Raw genomic sequence first — 17,804 nt, forward strand, 5'->3', positions numbered from 1 at the left:
TCTAGGTAACTGGTAATTCTACATATAACTTTTTAAGCAACAAACTGTTTTCTACAGCAGCTGTACCATTTTACACTTCCAACAGCAGTTTACAACAATTCAAATTTAAAGTTTTTCCACATACTTGTCAGTGATTATTTTCTTTGTTTTAAAAGCTATCTTAGTAAGTGTGAAATGTTATCTCATGCACTTTCAATTTGCATTTCCCTAAAATTTAATGATGCTAAGCACATTGTCATGTGCCTGTTGACCCCTTGTATTTCTTCTCTGGAGAAATATCTGGTGAAGTCCTTAGTCCATGTTTGAAATGAGTTGTTTGTCTTTTTGCAGTTGAGTTTCAGGAGTTCTTTATTAAACCCTTATTGGATATTCAGCATACAAATTATTTTCTCCCTTTCTGTGTATTATCTTTTCAGTTTCTTGATATTGTTCTTTACTTAACAAAAGTTTCAATTTTTAAAATTTGTTCTATTTAGTTATCCATGACAGCAGAATGCATTTCGATTCACTGTGCACAAATGGAGTATAACTTTTCATTTCTCTGGTTGTACATGATGTAGATTCACACCATTTGTGCAATACATGTACATAGGGTAATGATGTCCATCTCATTCCACCAAAAAGTTTCAAATTTTAATAAAGTAAATTCACACATTTTTAAAATTTTGTGGTACTGGGGATTCAGCCTAGGGGTACTTGACCACTGAGCTACCCCAGCCCCTTTTAAAATGTATTTATTTTTTATTTTGAGACACGGTCTTCTAAAAACTTGTGACCCTCCTGCCTCAGCCTCCTGAGTAGCTGGGATTATATTTCTCCACCACCACACCCAGCTATTTTCTTTATTTTGTTGCCTGTAATTTTGGTGTTATAATTAGGAAACCATTGACAAACGAGGGTCACACAGGGTTCCTCCTATTTCTTCCTAAAAGTTTTATAACTTTTGCTCTTAAATTTAGGTCTGTGATTCATTTTGAGTTAAAAGTTTGCATGAAGAATAAGAAATGGTTCAAACTTATTCTTTTTTCAGGTAGATATTTCAGTCTTTCCAGTACTAGTTTTGGAAGAAAATTGTTCTTTCACCATTGAGTAGTCTTGGAACCCTTGTCAAAGATTAATGAAATACAGATTAAGAGTTTATTTCTGAGCTCTCAATTCTCTTCCATTGGTCTATGTGTCAGTCTTTATGCCAATAGCATATTTGTTTGGTTGCCATAGCTTTCAACCAAGTTTTGAAGTCAAGCAGTTTGTTATCTGAATTTGTTACTTCTAAAGATTATTTTGGCTATTCAATCATTCTTGAAATTTTATATTACTTTTAGAGTCAACATTTCCATTTCTGAAAAAAAAAGGCCATTGGGATTTTGTTAGGGATGGCACTAAAACTATATATATATTGTTTTAGGTTGTAGTAACATTTTAGCAATATGACTTCCAGTTCTTGAACATTGGATGCCTTTCATTCATAGAGGTCTTCTTTCATTTCTTTCAGCAATATTTTGTAGTCTTCAGCATGCAAATCTTGCTTCCTTGGTTAAAATTTATTTCTAAATATTTTCTTCTTTTCAATAATATCGTAAATAATTTTTTCTTTTTTAATGTAGATTCCTCATTGGTTTGCAATATGATTTCACATAACAAATAAAATATTTTTAAGTTCTCACATCAATCTCCAATTCTTCTTTCACTAAAGAACTGCGGAAACCCTCTTAGTCTAGAATGGCTAAGAGACTACATCTTTTTCCTAACTATTTGTGGTTTCTTTTATTAAATATTATTTTAATTGAAAAATTTGTGGCATATGGTGCAATTATTTGTGGCATATGGTGTACTACATGTACATAGGGTGCAATGATTAAATTAGGGTAGTTAACATTTTTATCTCCTCAAACTTTTCATTTTGGATCATTCATCACTAGTGTATGGAAATATGATAAAAATCACCATATGCTAAAAGTCACCCAAAATATTATTACTGTAATTTTTGTTAAATAGTTATATTTTAGATCTATTAAAATGTGGTGACTTCTGTCTAATAGAGTAGAGGAAGGAGAATGGGGAAATGGAGGGAGAACAGGAGAGAAAAGGGAAAGGGAAAGGGGGAATCATGAATTGCAATCAAATTCCACGCATGCATGGGTTTACCAGGATGAACCCAATTACTATGTGTAACTATAGAGCTCTGAAAAAATGTGATGACTTCTAGGTTCTTCACATATTGGAACTAAAACTGGAATTCTCCAATTCCATCAGATTCTAAAGTAACAAAGCATGTTAATGCTGTTAATATGTTTTAGATTATAGAGAAAGAAAAAGCTTCCAGATACAAAAACTGATAAAACTGTAGTCACTTCTCAACTATTAATACCAATGAAGACATACTGAATTAAAAGTTAGCAAATAAAAGCCATCAACCTATGAAGAAAATAGACCAATACAGTGAGTTTTACATTAGAAACTCAAAAAAGATTCAGTATTGAGAAATATGTTGTTACAATGAACATACAAATTTATCAAAGAAAATGTTATAATAATTTCCATAAATAACAGTATTCATTTTGTAAAACTCAATGCCCAAGCCTGATTAATAAAGGCATACCATCATTGAAATAGGGAAAAATGGACAGAGAAATATTTAGAGTGAAAGTGAGAAAGAAAAAACCTAGTACTCTGTTTAATGATGAGATACTAGAAGCATTATATAAAAATGAGTAATAGGGCAAGTATGTCCATGGTCATCTCTATTAGTTAACATTATTTTGGATCTTTTCTGGTGCAAACAGGCAAAGGTTAAGAAAAGACATCACCGTTGGAAAGGAGAAGTTAAAATTTTCATTGTTGATGGATATGATTGTATACCTTAAAACAATTGAAAAATGCATGTAAATTATTAAAAACATTAATGAGGTCTTCTTTCTCTTCCTTTCCCTTCTCCTGAATGAGGAGTGTGGTAGATTTAGATAGTAGCATGGCTGAGGAAGCTGTGAGTTGTGGAAATAGCAATGGAATCAAGAACTGAGGAGGTCATCAGCATAGTCAGAAGACTACTTATATGCGAGGTTTTGAACATACCAGCAAAATATATTGAGAGTAATGGGAGCTAGGGTTTTCACTGTTAGATAAGTGATTTACAAATACAGAAAGTGGGAAGGTTGTTGGATTTGAATTGGAAGTATCAGTGTGTGCTCATAACTTTACACACACACACACACACAATTACACACACACACACAATTACACACACACACAGAGAAACAGAGATAGATGTGTGTGCAGTGTGAATGTGTGCTATAGACACACATATACAAATGAACATCTTCTATCTCTGCTAGAGGGCACTGAGTGCACAGATCTTGGTTTCCAAATACATCACTCTCATCTCAGAGGACTCAAGGATCCTTGTAAGAGGACTGATTCCAGGACTCGAGCAGGGAAAGTACAAGACAATCCAAGAACATATTAATATGTTGAAAAGTAAGGAGGTGATCAAAGAATGACACACATCAAAAGTACACTCAAACAAGTCCAAAGGGGCTGCCACTAGCCACACATATAGTAATTTGAGTATCAAAGTAAATAATGACAAGTAGTATAACCAAGTGTATAACATGGAAATCCATCCATGTGTCCATAATGATTTTTTAAAGTATGAATAAAAAAGAAAATGGGTTGGAATGAAACCTCTTCCTTGAGTCCACTCAAGGAAGAGGATAATTCTCTTGGAATATAAACTAATGAACATAGAAGGAATGGTACAAATAGAAAAATCACCATTTGAGAATTATCCTCTTGTGGTCGATTTAGGTAGAAATACTTAACCATTTATGTTACAAAACACTTAACCATTACAAAGGGAAAAATTTTGACTCTATGATGAAGATTATTATCACTGCTGGAGGAGAGATGCACTTCTGTGGTTATAGCACAAAGTCGTTTCTGTGGTCTTCCTGCCAGGAATGTATGGCATGAGTTTGGACTACCAAGTAGATATGGGTTGAAGAACACCATACAAAATAATAGGCATGTACTCTTTAAACTGCCAAGATCATGAAAGTCAGAGAAAGACTAAGGACATTTTTTAGACTAAAGGAGACTCAAAATATATGAAGGCTAAATGTAATGTGTGACCTTAGATTGGGTCCTGGAACAAAAAAGAAAAAATGGAAAGACACATTGTGAGGATGGTTGGCAAACTTTAAATGGAGTCTGTGTGTTGGATGGTAGTGCTATATCAAGGTTTATTTGCTGAACTGGATGTTTCTATTTGTGAGAATGAGATAATTTCCTTGCTTTTGGGAAGCACACATTGACATATTTTGGGGTGATTGGACATCAATGGATTCAGAAAAAGAGTAATTATAGTGTGTGTGTGTGTGTGTGTGTGTGTGTGTGTGCGTGTGCTCATGCATAGAGAGAAAGCACATGACAGAGATCAAATGCACTAAAATGTTAGTGAACAGGGATTATTGGGGAAGGGAACATAGGAGTTCTTTGTTTTGTTCTTTCAGCTTTTTAGTAATTGAAATATTTCAAAATAAAGTGAAAAAATAAGCCTGCTACATTATGTTGCAATTTAGAGCTGATAAGATCATTAAAATAAGTAATGTAAAAAAATTAAGAACCATAAATATTGTACAATCACCTTTTGTATAGCTGAAAAAGTGATTATAAAGGTTTCTCTATTAAGATTTATAATATCATCCAAAATTTATCTAAAATTACAGTTTGAGAATATGTAGATTTTTTCATTAAAACTAGCAGAAATAAATAATATGGATAATGCAAAATTAAAAATTCAAAAATACAATTTATATGCTATGGAAGAAGACATCATATGTATAACTACAATGGAAACAGCAAACATAAAAAATACACACTAAGATAAAGCTAACTAAATGCATAGAGCCTATATGAAAAAAGTTAAAACATTTTGTTGGGTCATAAAAGTAGATTTAAATGAATGGGAGGCATAGTTCCCTTTTAAATGCACCTATAATGTTAAAATGGTTCTATTAAAATATAATTTTTAAAATTAATCAAGCTTAAAATTTCTCTGAAAAAAATTGAAGGCTAACTATAACCTTTCTACAGAAGAATAATAATAAAATGGAATTGGCATACAACTTTTATGCATAATAAGTAAAGGTAAAACAAAACACTGTAGCACTTATTCATGAAATCAATGAAAGAAAATTGAGAGCCAAAAGGAGACCTGAATCACATTGGAATTTGGCATATGAAAAGATGGTACTTCAAATCAGTAAGAAAAGGGAAACATAGTTTAATCAATAAATGGAGCTGAGACAAATGGTTTTCTCAATGCAAAAATAAGTTAGTTCCCAATCTCACTCCATACACCAACATAAAGTTCAGGTGAAGCAAAGACATAAGTTTTAAAAAAAAGAAATAAAGAAAGCAAAACACCAGAATCAAACATGACAGATCTTGTCTTTTAATTTCAGTGTGGAGACATTTCTAAATATGGCATAAACCCAAAAACCACAAAAGAAAAACAGGTAAATTATTCAAAGTTTTATGAACTTTTACTTGTGGAAAAATTGGAATAGATACATTTTTTTACTATTGCTTTGATTAAGTACAGATAAAAACCCTGGACATTTTATAAATAACAACTATAAGCAGACTGAAAGGTGCAGAGGGAAAGGCAGACAGGCTGGGCATCTCAGGATGCAAACAAGAGCATGACAGAGAGTTCCCTGGATATTCGTTTTGCTCCTTAAATTTCCACTCTGGTTAATGGAGAAACTAGAAATAAAGAAGCGCCAAAGGGCATTGATCCCCTCCACCCCCGACCAAAAAAAAAAAAAAAAAGCAATGAGAAAATTCTATTTCCTCTAGCTAAAGGACCAGGAAAAGGGCAGCCTCAAAAACCAGAAAACTTTTGGACAATAAGCACTCTACTTTGGTCACATACTGCAGTATATCTTTGTCCCTACTCCCACTCCTGCCAGCAAAGGCCAAGTGAAGAGCTCACACTTTTTACCCATGGCAAGGAAAGAATCAGTGAACTTGAAGACATAACAATAGAAATTACCCAATTTGAATACCGGAGACAAAATAAAGGTTAGGAAAATTAACAGAACCCCAGGGGCATGTAGAAGTGTTAAAACAACAACAAGAACAGCAATCAGTGTTCATGTTATCAGAATTCCAGAAAAGTGAAGAAAGGGGACAGAACTAAAAAAAAGTCTGTGCTACCATCCTTTGAATTTAGGTGGAACTTTCTGACTGCTTCAATGAATAGAATAGAGCAGCACTGAAGTTTCATGACTTCTGAGGTTGGGTTAGAAAAGAGCATGCAGCTTCTGCCTGTTTCTCTTGAACAATGGTGCTGATAGCATTTAACCACCCAGTATGGAAATCTGGCTACCATAAAGTCATTATGAGGGGAGAGGGGAGGAAAGGAAAGGAGGGAGAGAGAGAGAGAGAAAAAGAGAGAGAGAGAGAGAGGTCTAAGGTAGAATCTGACCTCATCCCCAACTGCCAGACAAGCAAACAAGTAAACCATGAAGTCTTGTGATGTCAAAGAAAATTTATTTCAAATCACCATGTGACTACAACCATATGAGATATCCTCAGTGAGAACTGCCTACCTAAAAAAAAAAAACAGAACTGCCTTCCTGAACCCAGTCATCCCCAGATTCATGATCAAAATAAATGACTGTTATTGTTTTTTAATATTTTTTATTTTTAAAACGTCTTATTTGTTCTAATTTGTTGTACATGACAGTAGAATTCATTTATACATTTTGATAGATCATACATAAATGCAGTATAATCTCTCATTTTTCTGATTATACATATTGTAGGATCACATCAGTGGTGCAGTCTTATATGTAGGTGAGGTAATAATGTTTGTTAAATCACTTTTTCAAGGTTGTTTCTTATGTTTTAATAGACAATCAGAATAGCTGATAAAAAAACTCTCCAAACTATAATTTTAAGTGAGAATAGCAAGGTGAAAAACAGTGTGCACAGTGAAGTACTATTTGTTATTTCAAAGATATGTTTCTATGTATTCATAACGTGGAAGGATGAATAAGAAAGGGATAAAAATAGTCACCTCTTCAAAGGATTGGAGATCATAGATTAGAGGGAAAGTTTTCACTATATACTGACTTATTACCATTTAAAATGTTTTATCATGTGAACATGGTATTTAAAAATAATTTAAAATTTACTTTGTATCATTTATGAAGCCGAGATAGAATTTATTTAGGGGCAGAACTTGCTTTTATAAAGCTAATGTTTCATCATTTCCTTCTGGTTAGAAATGTCAGTCCCAGGGAGTCTATCTATACTCTGAAAATGAAACTATTTACAGGAACACCGGGTCAGAACTACATAGGCCAATACTTTTCTTAAATGACAGCTTTATTGAGATATAATCCATATATTTTGATTAAAATCAACTATTGAAACTAAAGTCAATGGTTTTTAGTATACTAACAAAGTTGCACAACCCTCAAAATGATCAATTTTAGAACACTTTCATCATCCCTTCCCAAGTCTCCATACCCAAAAGTCACTCCCAATTCTCTTCTCCCCCAGTCCCTGGCAACTACAAATACAATTTCTGTATCTATAGGTTAGAAGAAGTGGATAGGAAAGCATCCGATGAGATTGAAAATTATCAAAATTTATCTTTTCACTGTTAAACCCAACTCAGGGGACTGGACTTTAAAAGTCATATCTGATTTTTTAAGAGAGTTTTTATTCCTTTACCCTGGATTGGCACTATCCTCTCCCATCAACCATTCCCTTGGCACTATCACCTCCAATCAGGTACAAAGGAGTATGTCTGCCCAAGCTTCTGCATTTCCCAACTCACATGGGCTCCATAATTCAAAAGAAGTATTGATGATATTCCTGGAGACTAAGACATCACAGTTTCAATGGATATTGAGGTATTACAGGTGGTATTTGTATCTTGTGAGTACGTGGAAATCATACCAGTCAGTTAAGAAGTATTGATTCCACTACCCATTACATCTTTCTCACAGAACTAAGTTTTAAAACCACCCAAGGTTGTCTCCTATGGTGGCCATTATCACTACTGCTTTCAGTTTGTTTCACTGTGTAAATGAAGACCTACTGTCCTCCATCTCCCATAGGTGTAAGTTCTGCTAGTAATGGTGACTTCTCATGAATACCTACATTAGGTATGTAATCTGATTGACTCCCTAGAATTATCCTGAGACTGTGATTATGTTTAGGTTTTATATGAGGAAACTGAGGCTATTTTGCCTTTCAACTGATCAAAGGATAAATTTAAAGATAAGTGAACATTGTCCAGCTAGCAAAAGAACTCCCAGCTCTCAAGAGAATACCTATTGGAGGTGGGTGGAAGAAGGGAGGGTAGATGTAGGGTATTCAATGATGGCAATTATCGTGTAGAAAGGAGACAGCCATCTATCCAGATGGTTTAGACTAATGATTCCCAACATGTTCCATGTTATGACACACTAATTTTGTCTAATTTTACTAATTCCCCAAAGCAATATGTGGGTTCTTAAAAGTAATTAAAGTAGAATTAAATATTATGTTAATTAAACATGGCTTCAAATGAATTTTAAATGATGCGAATTGTTTTTACCCCTTGGGATAACTGCAAATTGCCTATACTGATTTTATGACAACTCAGAGTATTAGGAATTAAAACCTTCACCAGTATGGAGAAGGGGACTGAACAAGAATATCAGTTTGTTTTAGGAGTTCTGTCCCAGATGCTTTTTGGTGACCATAGATGGGAATTCCAGTGTTATGGCAAAGTTCATTCTCCTAGAAATGACTGATCCTCCTCAGATTGATCTTTATTTTAACCTCTGATGGAATTGACTTCCTCTTCTTTGCCCACTATAATGGAAAAACTAGCTGATTATCCTCATTGGGTATAGTCCCCATTTACCTCTCTGTCCTGCCTAGATTTTTCCTAATCACTCCCTCTATGATCAGGGTCCTGCCTAACCTGTTTTCAAAACACCACAAGGGCTATCAGTTCCTTACTAATCCTTGTGTTTCACCTTCTATTCTGCAACTTCCAATCCTGACCACTTCTGTTATAATTTTCCTTTGGCCAAGCTGGTCTGCCTTACTCCTCCTCTGTGATTTGGAAGACTTTAACTTCCTCTGCACTGTCTGTAAACATCCATCATCCTTACCACTCTTAGTAGACCATATGTTCCAGTGCAAGCACAAGTTCTTATACCTTTGACCTCCCACCTGACTGCTCTTATCCTGTGCTAGAGACTCAGGTTGTTTTCCTGATTCCCCCTGACCCTCATTCTTGGGATGGACATTCACTGGGCTGGAATAGTGCTCTGCTGAGGTAATCTGTTTCACTAATGTCAAAAATCTGAGGACATACGTCTCATAGACGCTTTTGGAACTGCAACCTATTCTCTTTTCTACTTGTTCAAATTAAAGTTCCATTTGAAACCTTTGTATTCACATAAAATTTGATCAGAGGAGGTAATTCTTCTTCCCAGTAACTTCATTTAGCCTGTGCTCCTATTTATGCATTTGGTAAAATGCAGTCATGTCCCAAATTGTGTATTTCACTTTTGCTTTGAGCACATTGATAGATGCTATTGTTAGCTATATGTTCTTCCTATCAATCTTTTTTTTTTCCTATCAATCTTTTCAAAGTTCTTTGTTAACAATTAGTCATGAGGGTTCATCCATACACTGTTGCATTATGCAACCATTAAATTGAAGAGGAAGAATGTTTCTTGACGTGCATATTTTTCCTAATATATTTTAAATGAAAAGAGAAGGGTACAAAATAGTATTACATTATTATTCTACTAAAAATATATTCACACACACACACATCTATGCAAGTATTTTCAAAAAGAAGATTAAAAGGGCATAAACCAAAATGCTAACAGTGGTTGTCTCCAGGTGCTGAGTTTGATCAATTTATATGTTTTCTTACTTCTCCCAATTTTCTAATTCTCCCCAAATGAGCATGAGTCTATCATAATCAGGAAAATGTAATTTTAGGTAACACAACTAATTATCAGGGTCAACCAGCATGTGTAGAAAGGTTGACAATTCTTACTAAAGAGAAATTAACACCTTTATTGTTGTTATGAATTGGGGCTACCTTTTTTTAGACAAGGTAGGTACATAACTCTAAAATTATAAAGAAAGTAAGTGGGAATTTACTGAATGTGAAAGAGTTATTTTGTATACTACTTTTCAAGAAAAGAATAAAGTGAAAACAATCTGTCTTAATTTTTCTTCAAGTGCTTAATAATTTTCTCCTCCAGGGCCCATATTTTATGCATCACAGGAGAAAAAGTTATGTTCTCCATTGCCCTGGGCATCTCTTAACCTCTCTTGCCACTCTCTTCCCTATACTGCCATATAGCCAAGAATAAGTTTATACAGACAATGTGCACTCAGAAAATATTTGTGAGTGACTTGCATATTTCTATTTCCTATTAATCCCAGCTTAACCATGTTCTCAGAATTATTCCAGATACCTCTTTAGAAGCCTGTCTTTCCCTAATGCTCCTGCTTAGTACCCTGAGTTCCCAAATCTCACCCTTAGACCTTCACTTGTGCAGATAGATCTCAGAGCTCCAAGTTCCAGGATTTCTCCCCTTGCAGGGATTCCAGGTTCATTCTAGTCAGTCTCTATGACAAACTGGGGATTTGATCATCAGGCCATTCAATATTCAGGTAACCAGTCTGGGACTTTCCTTCAAGGACAGAATGTCCCTGATCTGGTACCTCCAAAAAGCCCAACTGGCTAACAGGAGAAATGGCAGTTCTGGGCCAAAGGAATTCCTAAAATGTCCTTGCCTTGCACAATAGCTGGGAGCACGCAGCCATCAGGACTCTGCTGCTCAGGCTTTGGGGCAAAATCTTGCTAACAGCCCTCCAGAGCTGTCCCTCCCCCCAGTATCTGCTCATTTGCTCAGGCCCCCAGGTCCGGCCTGAGGATTTGTTCCGGCCAACTCAGTGAGGCCCAACATGTTCTCTGCAGGGTCCTGCAGTCTGAGAGCCCAAAGCCAGAAGCTGCTCTGAGCACCGCTGCCTACAGCAGGGCCAGGAGGAATCCCCAGCCCAGAACAGCTGAAGGTACACCCTCAGAAGAGATGCAGCCCACCTGAGTGTATGCTGGGGGTGGGGAGGGTGTGGACGTGTGCTGAGAACTCCCTGGAAAGCAAGGCCCGGCTTCTTCTGAAACTCTGACCCAGAGATGCAGACAGAGGCCAGCATTTACTCTCTCATAACACCTGGGGGACAGAGTTGCTGCCTTGCTTCATAGATCCCTCAATCCTCACCCTGCAATATTGCCCACCATCCCTCATCCCCTCACTGAGAGAATCATTGTTCACTCTGAAAGGGCTGGCCTAAGGTCCACTAAGATTCCCAGACCAACCATGCCCCTAAGTGCTGTCACTTGGGCAACAGGAATGAAATGGGGGTCCTATAGATAACCTTAGATAGTCATTATAGTTGATCCAATCATCAGGAATCACTATTTTACAATGAGAATTTCCTCTCTTTTAATATTTTTTAGTTGTAGATGGGCAAAATACCTTTATTTTATTTTTAATTTGCCTTTATTTATTTTTATGTGGTGCTGAGGATCAAACCCAGGACCCACGTGTGCTAGGCAAGCACTCTACCACTGAGCTACAACTCCAGCCCTGAGGATTTCCTCTTCCTGGGAGCCTGTTGGAGAAGCACCAGAACTAGAACTACACTCTCCTAAGGTAATTTTAGTCTTCTTGAAGCTCAGCATGTCAGGCCCTAAGTCTTATGAACAACATCAACAATAACAACAATAAAAATCTACCAGTGACACTTGACTGGATTCATTCCATTTGCACAGATCTAGTGGGGTTCTCATTAAGCCTGAGAGGCCACTGGAGATGAAGTCTGGTTATGTGCTGTGTAAGCTGAGTAAATACCATTGGCATACACATCTGCTGCAGAACCAGAGTAAATAAAACCCAATGCCTGTATTGGAGAACTGAAAAATGGAAATTCCTAGATGCTATAAATGATAACATGAGACAGTTATTGAGAATATAACCACATCTGCACATGATTGTAACCAATATAGATGTGTCACCTTATTTAAACCTCCCAGCTACCTTAGGAGGTAGGTGATCTTATTATCCGCCTTTTACAAACAAGGAAACTGAGACATAAAGGTTAATTGTGTAAGATCACAGAATTAGGAAGTAAGGGGAGTAGGTTTCAAAGTCTGGCAGTCTGATTTCAGAACTTGCACTCTTTGTGTGTTTGTGTGTGTATGTGCTGGGAATCAAACCCAGGGCTTTGTACATACTAGCTGAGCTACACACTCAAATTCAGATCACTGAGTTTGGACTTTTACCACTACCTTATACTACCTGAAAAAGATAAAAGAAATCCTTTTCTGTAAGTAGAGTTGACTTCATGGACACGTGGTCAGGGCATTTGTATGCTCCCTGAACTCAAAAGAGTCCTGCACTTGAAGTTTAACATTACTGTCAGGAAATGTTTAATAATTTGAATAATTTTATAAGTGAAATATGAAATCCAGTGGGACAACTGCATATGCACTGAGAGCCTGGAGTCTCTGATAGAAAGAAATTCCACTTTTCACCACCTCCCCACCTCCCTGGAACTTGGATGCCCACTCCTGTGAACCTCAGTACTCAGGACTCTATCCAACATCCCCCATCTCTGTCCCCCCGCAGTGAAAACTGCAACCTTATACCCTCAGAGGCCTAGACATGAGCACAGAGAGGATTGAAGTCAGAGACATGTACTCTGGACACAGTGACAGCTCCCTTGTCCCCATGATGTCAGTGCCGTATTGCCTTTGGCCAGCAAATAAGTCAGCACCTGTACAGCAGTTAAAGTACTCTTAGTGGTTATCTGTCCATCATAGGTTTGGGCAGCCTGCTTATGGGAAGGGGATATATCTGGTTTGACTTCCTCCCTATGGCCAGGGAAAAATGCATCTATCCAGATGCTTGTGGGAGGAGGAGCCTGCATTTCAATGAACCGTGCATATGTGTACCTAGTCACAGGCCAGGGTTACTGGGCATCCATGAAAGTCTGTACTTGCCTCACAAGAATCCCTGCACCCTAGAGGATATGGCATTAAATAGCAAATTGAAACTACCACAAGATGATAAACAGACTGTAGAATAAAAGGGGAAAACTTCTTATTTGAGTAGAGTTAATAGACATCTTTCCTGGTTTTTGAAAGAGGGGCTTTGGAGTTACATTTTATACTGGGCCTACAAATTCTGATTATAAGGACTGTCCATTAGTAAAGTATTTGGTATCTCCAGAGGTCCATCACTTCCCATATAGAAATCATAAAAGCCTATGAAGTATTAACTGTCTCTTGCTTCTCTGAGGCTGTTTGAGGTGTGGGACACTTTCACATGCCACGAAAAGAGATGATAAGTTAATGTTTGCTGTTCAGTCTGATGGGACCCATTTTGGTCCATCTTCTCAAGCTGTGTTAAGCATCACATCACATGAAAGGATAGTAATAGACAATATTCTGGGGTTATGAGTCAGGAAACCTGAATTCTAATTTTGCTTCTGTCACTGATTAGCTGAGTGATTTCCCGAATATTGCTTTCCTTTGGGGAATACTGTGAAAAGAGCAGGTTTGATTAATTCTAATGTTTTCTGATTGTCATTGAGTCTCTGGAGAGATGCCTCAGAGAAGGACAGGTGAGTGCTAGGCTATGGGTGAATCATACTTTCCTCAGCCAAACCTCTTGCACTTTTATGTTTCTATATTTTCGGTCTGCATTGGCAATCACTTAAAAAATCATTCCAAAGCTTAAAAAATTAAAATCCATCATTCCCTATTCTCTCTCTGGGTTCATCTACTTATGATTTCTGATTTGGAGAGTTTCTAACCTTGAACTACACAAAAAAGAGGTTCTTTAATAACAGGAAGAAATTTGTCATGTCCTCCAATCAGAATGCAAAGAACAAAAATCCAGGGAGGATGAGGGATTGACCTGGGTGGTGCAGTACTGAATGTTAAGGTCAATAAAGGAAGAGGTTCAGTTTCACTACTGTGGGGTGACTAGAATCATTCAGAAAACCGGGAGATTCAGGTAAAATCTAGCACTCCAGGAAGTAAGATTTTCTCCATTACACAACAGGATATATCAATGCCTGGGAGAGAAAGTGGACTGAATAAAGAAAAAGGTTAGTTGTGAATGAATTTCAACTGTTAAATTGTTTGCTTACTTTTGAGTCTTTGCCAGGCAACCAGGCCCTATGATGGACTTAGGATGGGAGATGAAGAAATTAACCAAACATGGTTCCATCCCTCCAAAACAAAACTTCAGAAAAATGCAGAGAATTTCATTAGATGACCAAGGATCATGAAACTATAATATACATTAGGAAAGCACAATGAGAAAGCACAATATGAAAACAGAGTTAGAATTCTTGCTTCCCTCTGAAACATCAGACAAAGCTATCTAGAAAAGAAATTGGGATTTAAGTTTAGAATTTGAAGATGAATAGGACTAGGATAGACAGGAAATAGAAAGATTTACATGCCACAGTTAGGACTTTGGAATCTATCTTATAGGCAAAGAGAGACATGAAAAAGTTTTACAGCATGTGGAGGGTAAGAAAGGGATGATACTGTCAGATTTACATTTAAATCACTATGGCAATTTTATGAAAAGTAGATTTGATAGGATCCAGGGAGAATTCAGGAAGAAGAGAAACAAGAATATTTAGCTAATCCTGGCAAGAAAGGAGTGTGCCTTGATTTAGTGCAATGCCAGTGGTAATGGAGAAGAACCTAATTCAAGAGGCATTTGGGAGGAATAATTGACAGGATTTGGTACTTGATAGAATGTAGGGAGTTGAGGAAGAGAAAAGTGTCAAGGATTGACACTTAGGTGTTAGGCTTAAATATTTGGGCTACCATTCACACAGATGGGAGATGGAAAGAGGGAGGATCAGGTTAAGAAGGGTTCCATTTTGAAACATTAAGTGTGAAGTATCCAAGGAACTACCAAGTGGAGTTTCTAGCTGATAGCTCCATGTAAGGATCTAGAGCTCTAAGTGAGTTAATTTTCACGTGGCTACCAAGTAAGCCACACCACCTCAATCATAGCTAGGGTTTAGGAGCTCATGGAGGATAGCTACATGGGAGTAGAGGTTGAAAATAAACTATTCTTGGGACCTAAAGATTGAGCCTGACCTAGATGTAGGTATATATTACTTTCAGGTTTTCCTTGCAGCTTGAACCAGTGTGATTATTTCTTCCCAACTAGTTACTAGATTTTGGTCACTCTTTCTTCTAGGCCTTAATTTCCTCATCTATAAAAAAAGGTACTAGGGTTTATATTCTTCAGATATAGGATTAGATTGTATGGATCTGTGGATAGTTTATTGCTTAATGTATTTGGTTTCCCCTTTTTGTGTGTTTGTGTGGTGCTGGTGATAGCACTCCTTACCACTGAACTGTACCCCCCAGATCCATTGGTCAATATATTTGAACAAGACAGTAATTTCTATAAATTTGATGCATCTTTACAAATGCTGAGGACTAGCCATAGACTAATGAATTAATTGTGCTTAATTATGTTACTTGTTGGATGTATATTCAAGAATAACAATGAACTTGACCCAGGTCCACTCAGAATTTGCATGCAAAAATCATAGCTATAATTCAGGGCTGGAGATCCCACTAATCAGTGTCAAATGTCCTTTAACAGGATCATTTAGTGAACCTACTCTACTGTTTGGCTGAGTATCAATCCATTTAAGATTTATTCCTATCAACCTCAATAATTGCATCTAAGACTTTATGTATATACTCACATTTTATAGCTTCTCAGTGGCAGTGGTGGTAAAGCACGTGGAAGATAAGCATCTAGAAGTCTTCTGAGTTCTTATGAAGATATGGACTGAACTTTATTCAGCCTATGGTGTACCAAATTTCAATATAAGATGTGTGGCACAACACAGTCATTTGCATTCTGGTTGCCATCTACATTCTCTCATTTTGTTTCCACTTTTTTATTGGTGTATTATAGTTGTATATGACGGTGGGATTCATTGTTACATATTTGTACATGTGCAAAATATAACAGTATAATTTGGCCATTATCATTTTCCCTTTCCCTTTCCTCCTCCTGCTTCCTGGTTCCTTTCCTGTACTCTAAATATCTCCTTTTGATTTTTGTGAGATCCCCTCTAAACTTTCTTTTCCTTCATGTTCTTTCAATAACATGAAGCCAAATTATATATTTTCTAACTTTCTTGTTATCTTACAATTATTTTAACTTTTAACTAGTCCTATCATACACGTTCACCATTCAGATTGGCATATCTATAACTAAATTTCCATCTTTCATTCAATTGTTTCAGAAAACATATATTATTTTGTCCATATAATTTCCCACTACTGCATTGCTGTTTATCTAAACAACTACTTCTGAACGCTCAGAGCAATTCAATTGTTCTTAACAAGGCTTCAGTTGCAGGCCCTGAAAACACTGTGAATTAAATGTGAGTGAATCTTCATAAAACCTATTACATTTTTGAAACACACAATAATAGATTAGGGTCTGTGCTGCAGTATTTTCTGTAGGGCAACTTTCACTTCCTGATTTCTCAAACTGTAGATGAGCGGATTTAACATGGGGATCACCATTGTATAAAATATAGAGACCAGCCGATTTCTTGCCTGGGATGCATATTGAGAGGGCCGCAAGTACGTATACATAGTTGTTCCATAGTAGAGACCAACAGCAGTGAAGTGGGCAGCACAAGTGGAGAAGGCTTTCTGTTTTCCAGAAGCTGAAGGAATTCCCAGGATAGTCATGAGTATAGACATGTAGGAGACAAGGATCACCACAATGGAGGTGACCAGTGTGAATCCCCCACAGCTAACAACCAAGATCCGAGTGACCCAGGGATCTGAGCAAGCCAGTGCCAACAGTGGAGGGATGTCACAGAAGAAGTGTGGGAGGATATGTGGTTGACAGAATGATAGTTGTGTGACAGAAGTTGTTACAGCAACCATGTTAACTAATCCGCCAAGGTAGCATCCTGCTACCAAGAAGAGACAACGACCTCTTGACATGGTAATGTGGTAGAGTAGTGGGTGACAGATGGCAGTATAGCGGTCATAGGCCATGGAAGCCAAAACATTACATTCAGCAGAGGCAAATATTATAAAAATGCCCATTTGAATCACACATTCAAGGAAAGAAACCTCATGCAGCTGAGATAATAAATTTGCTAAAGTCTTTGGGGTTGTGATGGACAACAAACAAATATCAAGGAAGGACAGGTTAGAGAGGAAAAAGTACATGGGAGTGTGGAGGTGGGAACTGATTATTATCAGGACCACCAGGCCTAGGTTCCCCAGCACTGTGATGATATAAACAATAAAGAAAACTCCAAATAGCAGAACTGCAAGCTGTGGATTGTCTGTCATTCCAAGAAGAGTGAATTTAGTCACTATAGATGAATTCTCCATTGACACAAGCTGAGAATTATGTGAGCAAGTGAAAACACTTCAGACATGCTTTAAATGAGAAAATAAGACAAAACTGGATGGTATGAATTAAACAGTCCCATTCAAAACACATAAATCCATGACCATTCCAACTCTTCCCCTCATTTATAGTCTCACTTTAAACCCTTCCAAAACAGTACCCCTATTTCCTAGGCATAACATGGAAGAGGTAAAGACTAAAGGGGAAGGGGAAAAAAGGAAGTAAACTCAAAAAGTAAAAGGAACACAAGGAAGAAAATAAAGACCC

General features: G+C 36.9%; 1 protein-coding gene across 1 annotated transcript; it reads right to left on the minus strand.

The window, feature by feature from the left end:
* Nucleotides 1–16,594: 16,594 nt before the first annotated feature.
* Nucleotides 16,595–17,518, minus strand: LOC124971655 (olfactory receptor 1019-like). The gene has a single exon (XM_047535318.1). The coding sequence runs from the start codon at nt 17,516–17,518 to the stop codon at nt 16,595–16,597; it is 924 nt and encodes a 307-aa protein (XP_047391274.1).
* Between the last annotated feature and the right edge of the window lie 286 nt (nt 17,519–17,804).

The sequence above is a fragment of the Sciurus carolinensis genome, chromosome X, assembly GCF_902686445.1.
Source record: "Sciurus carolinensis chromosome X, mSciCar1.2, whole genome shotgun sequence".
In the NCBI taxonomy this organism is placed as follows: Eukaryota; Metazoa; Chordata; class Mammalia; order Rodentia; family Sciuridae; genus Sciurus; species Sciurus carolinensis.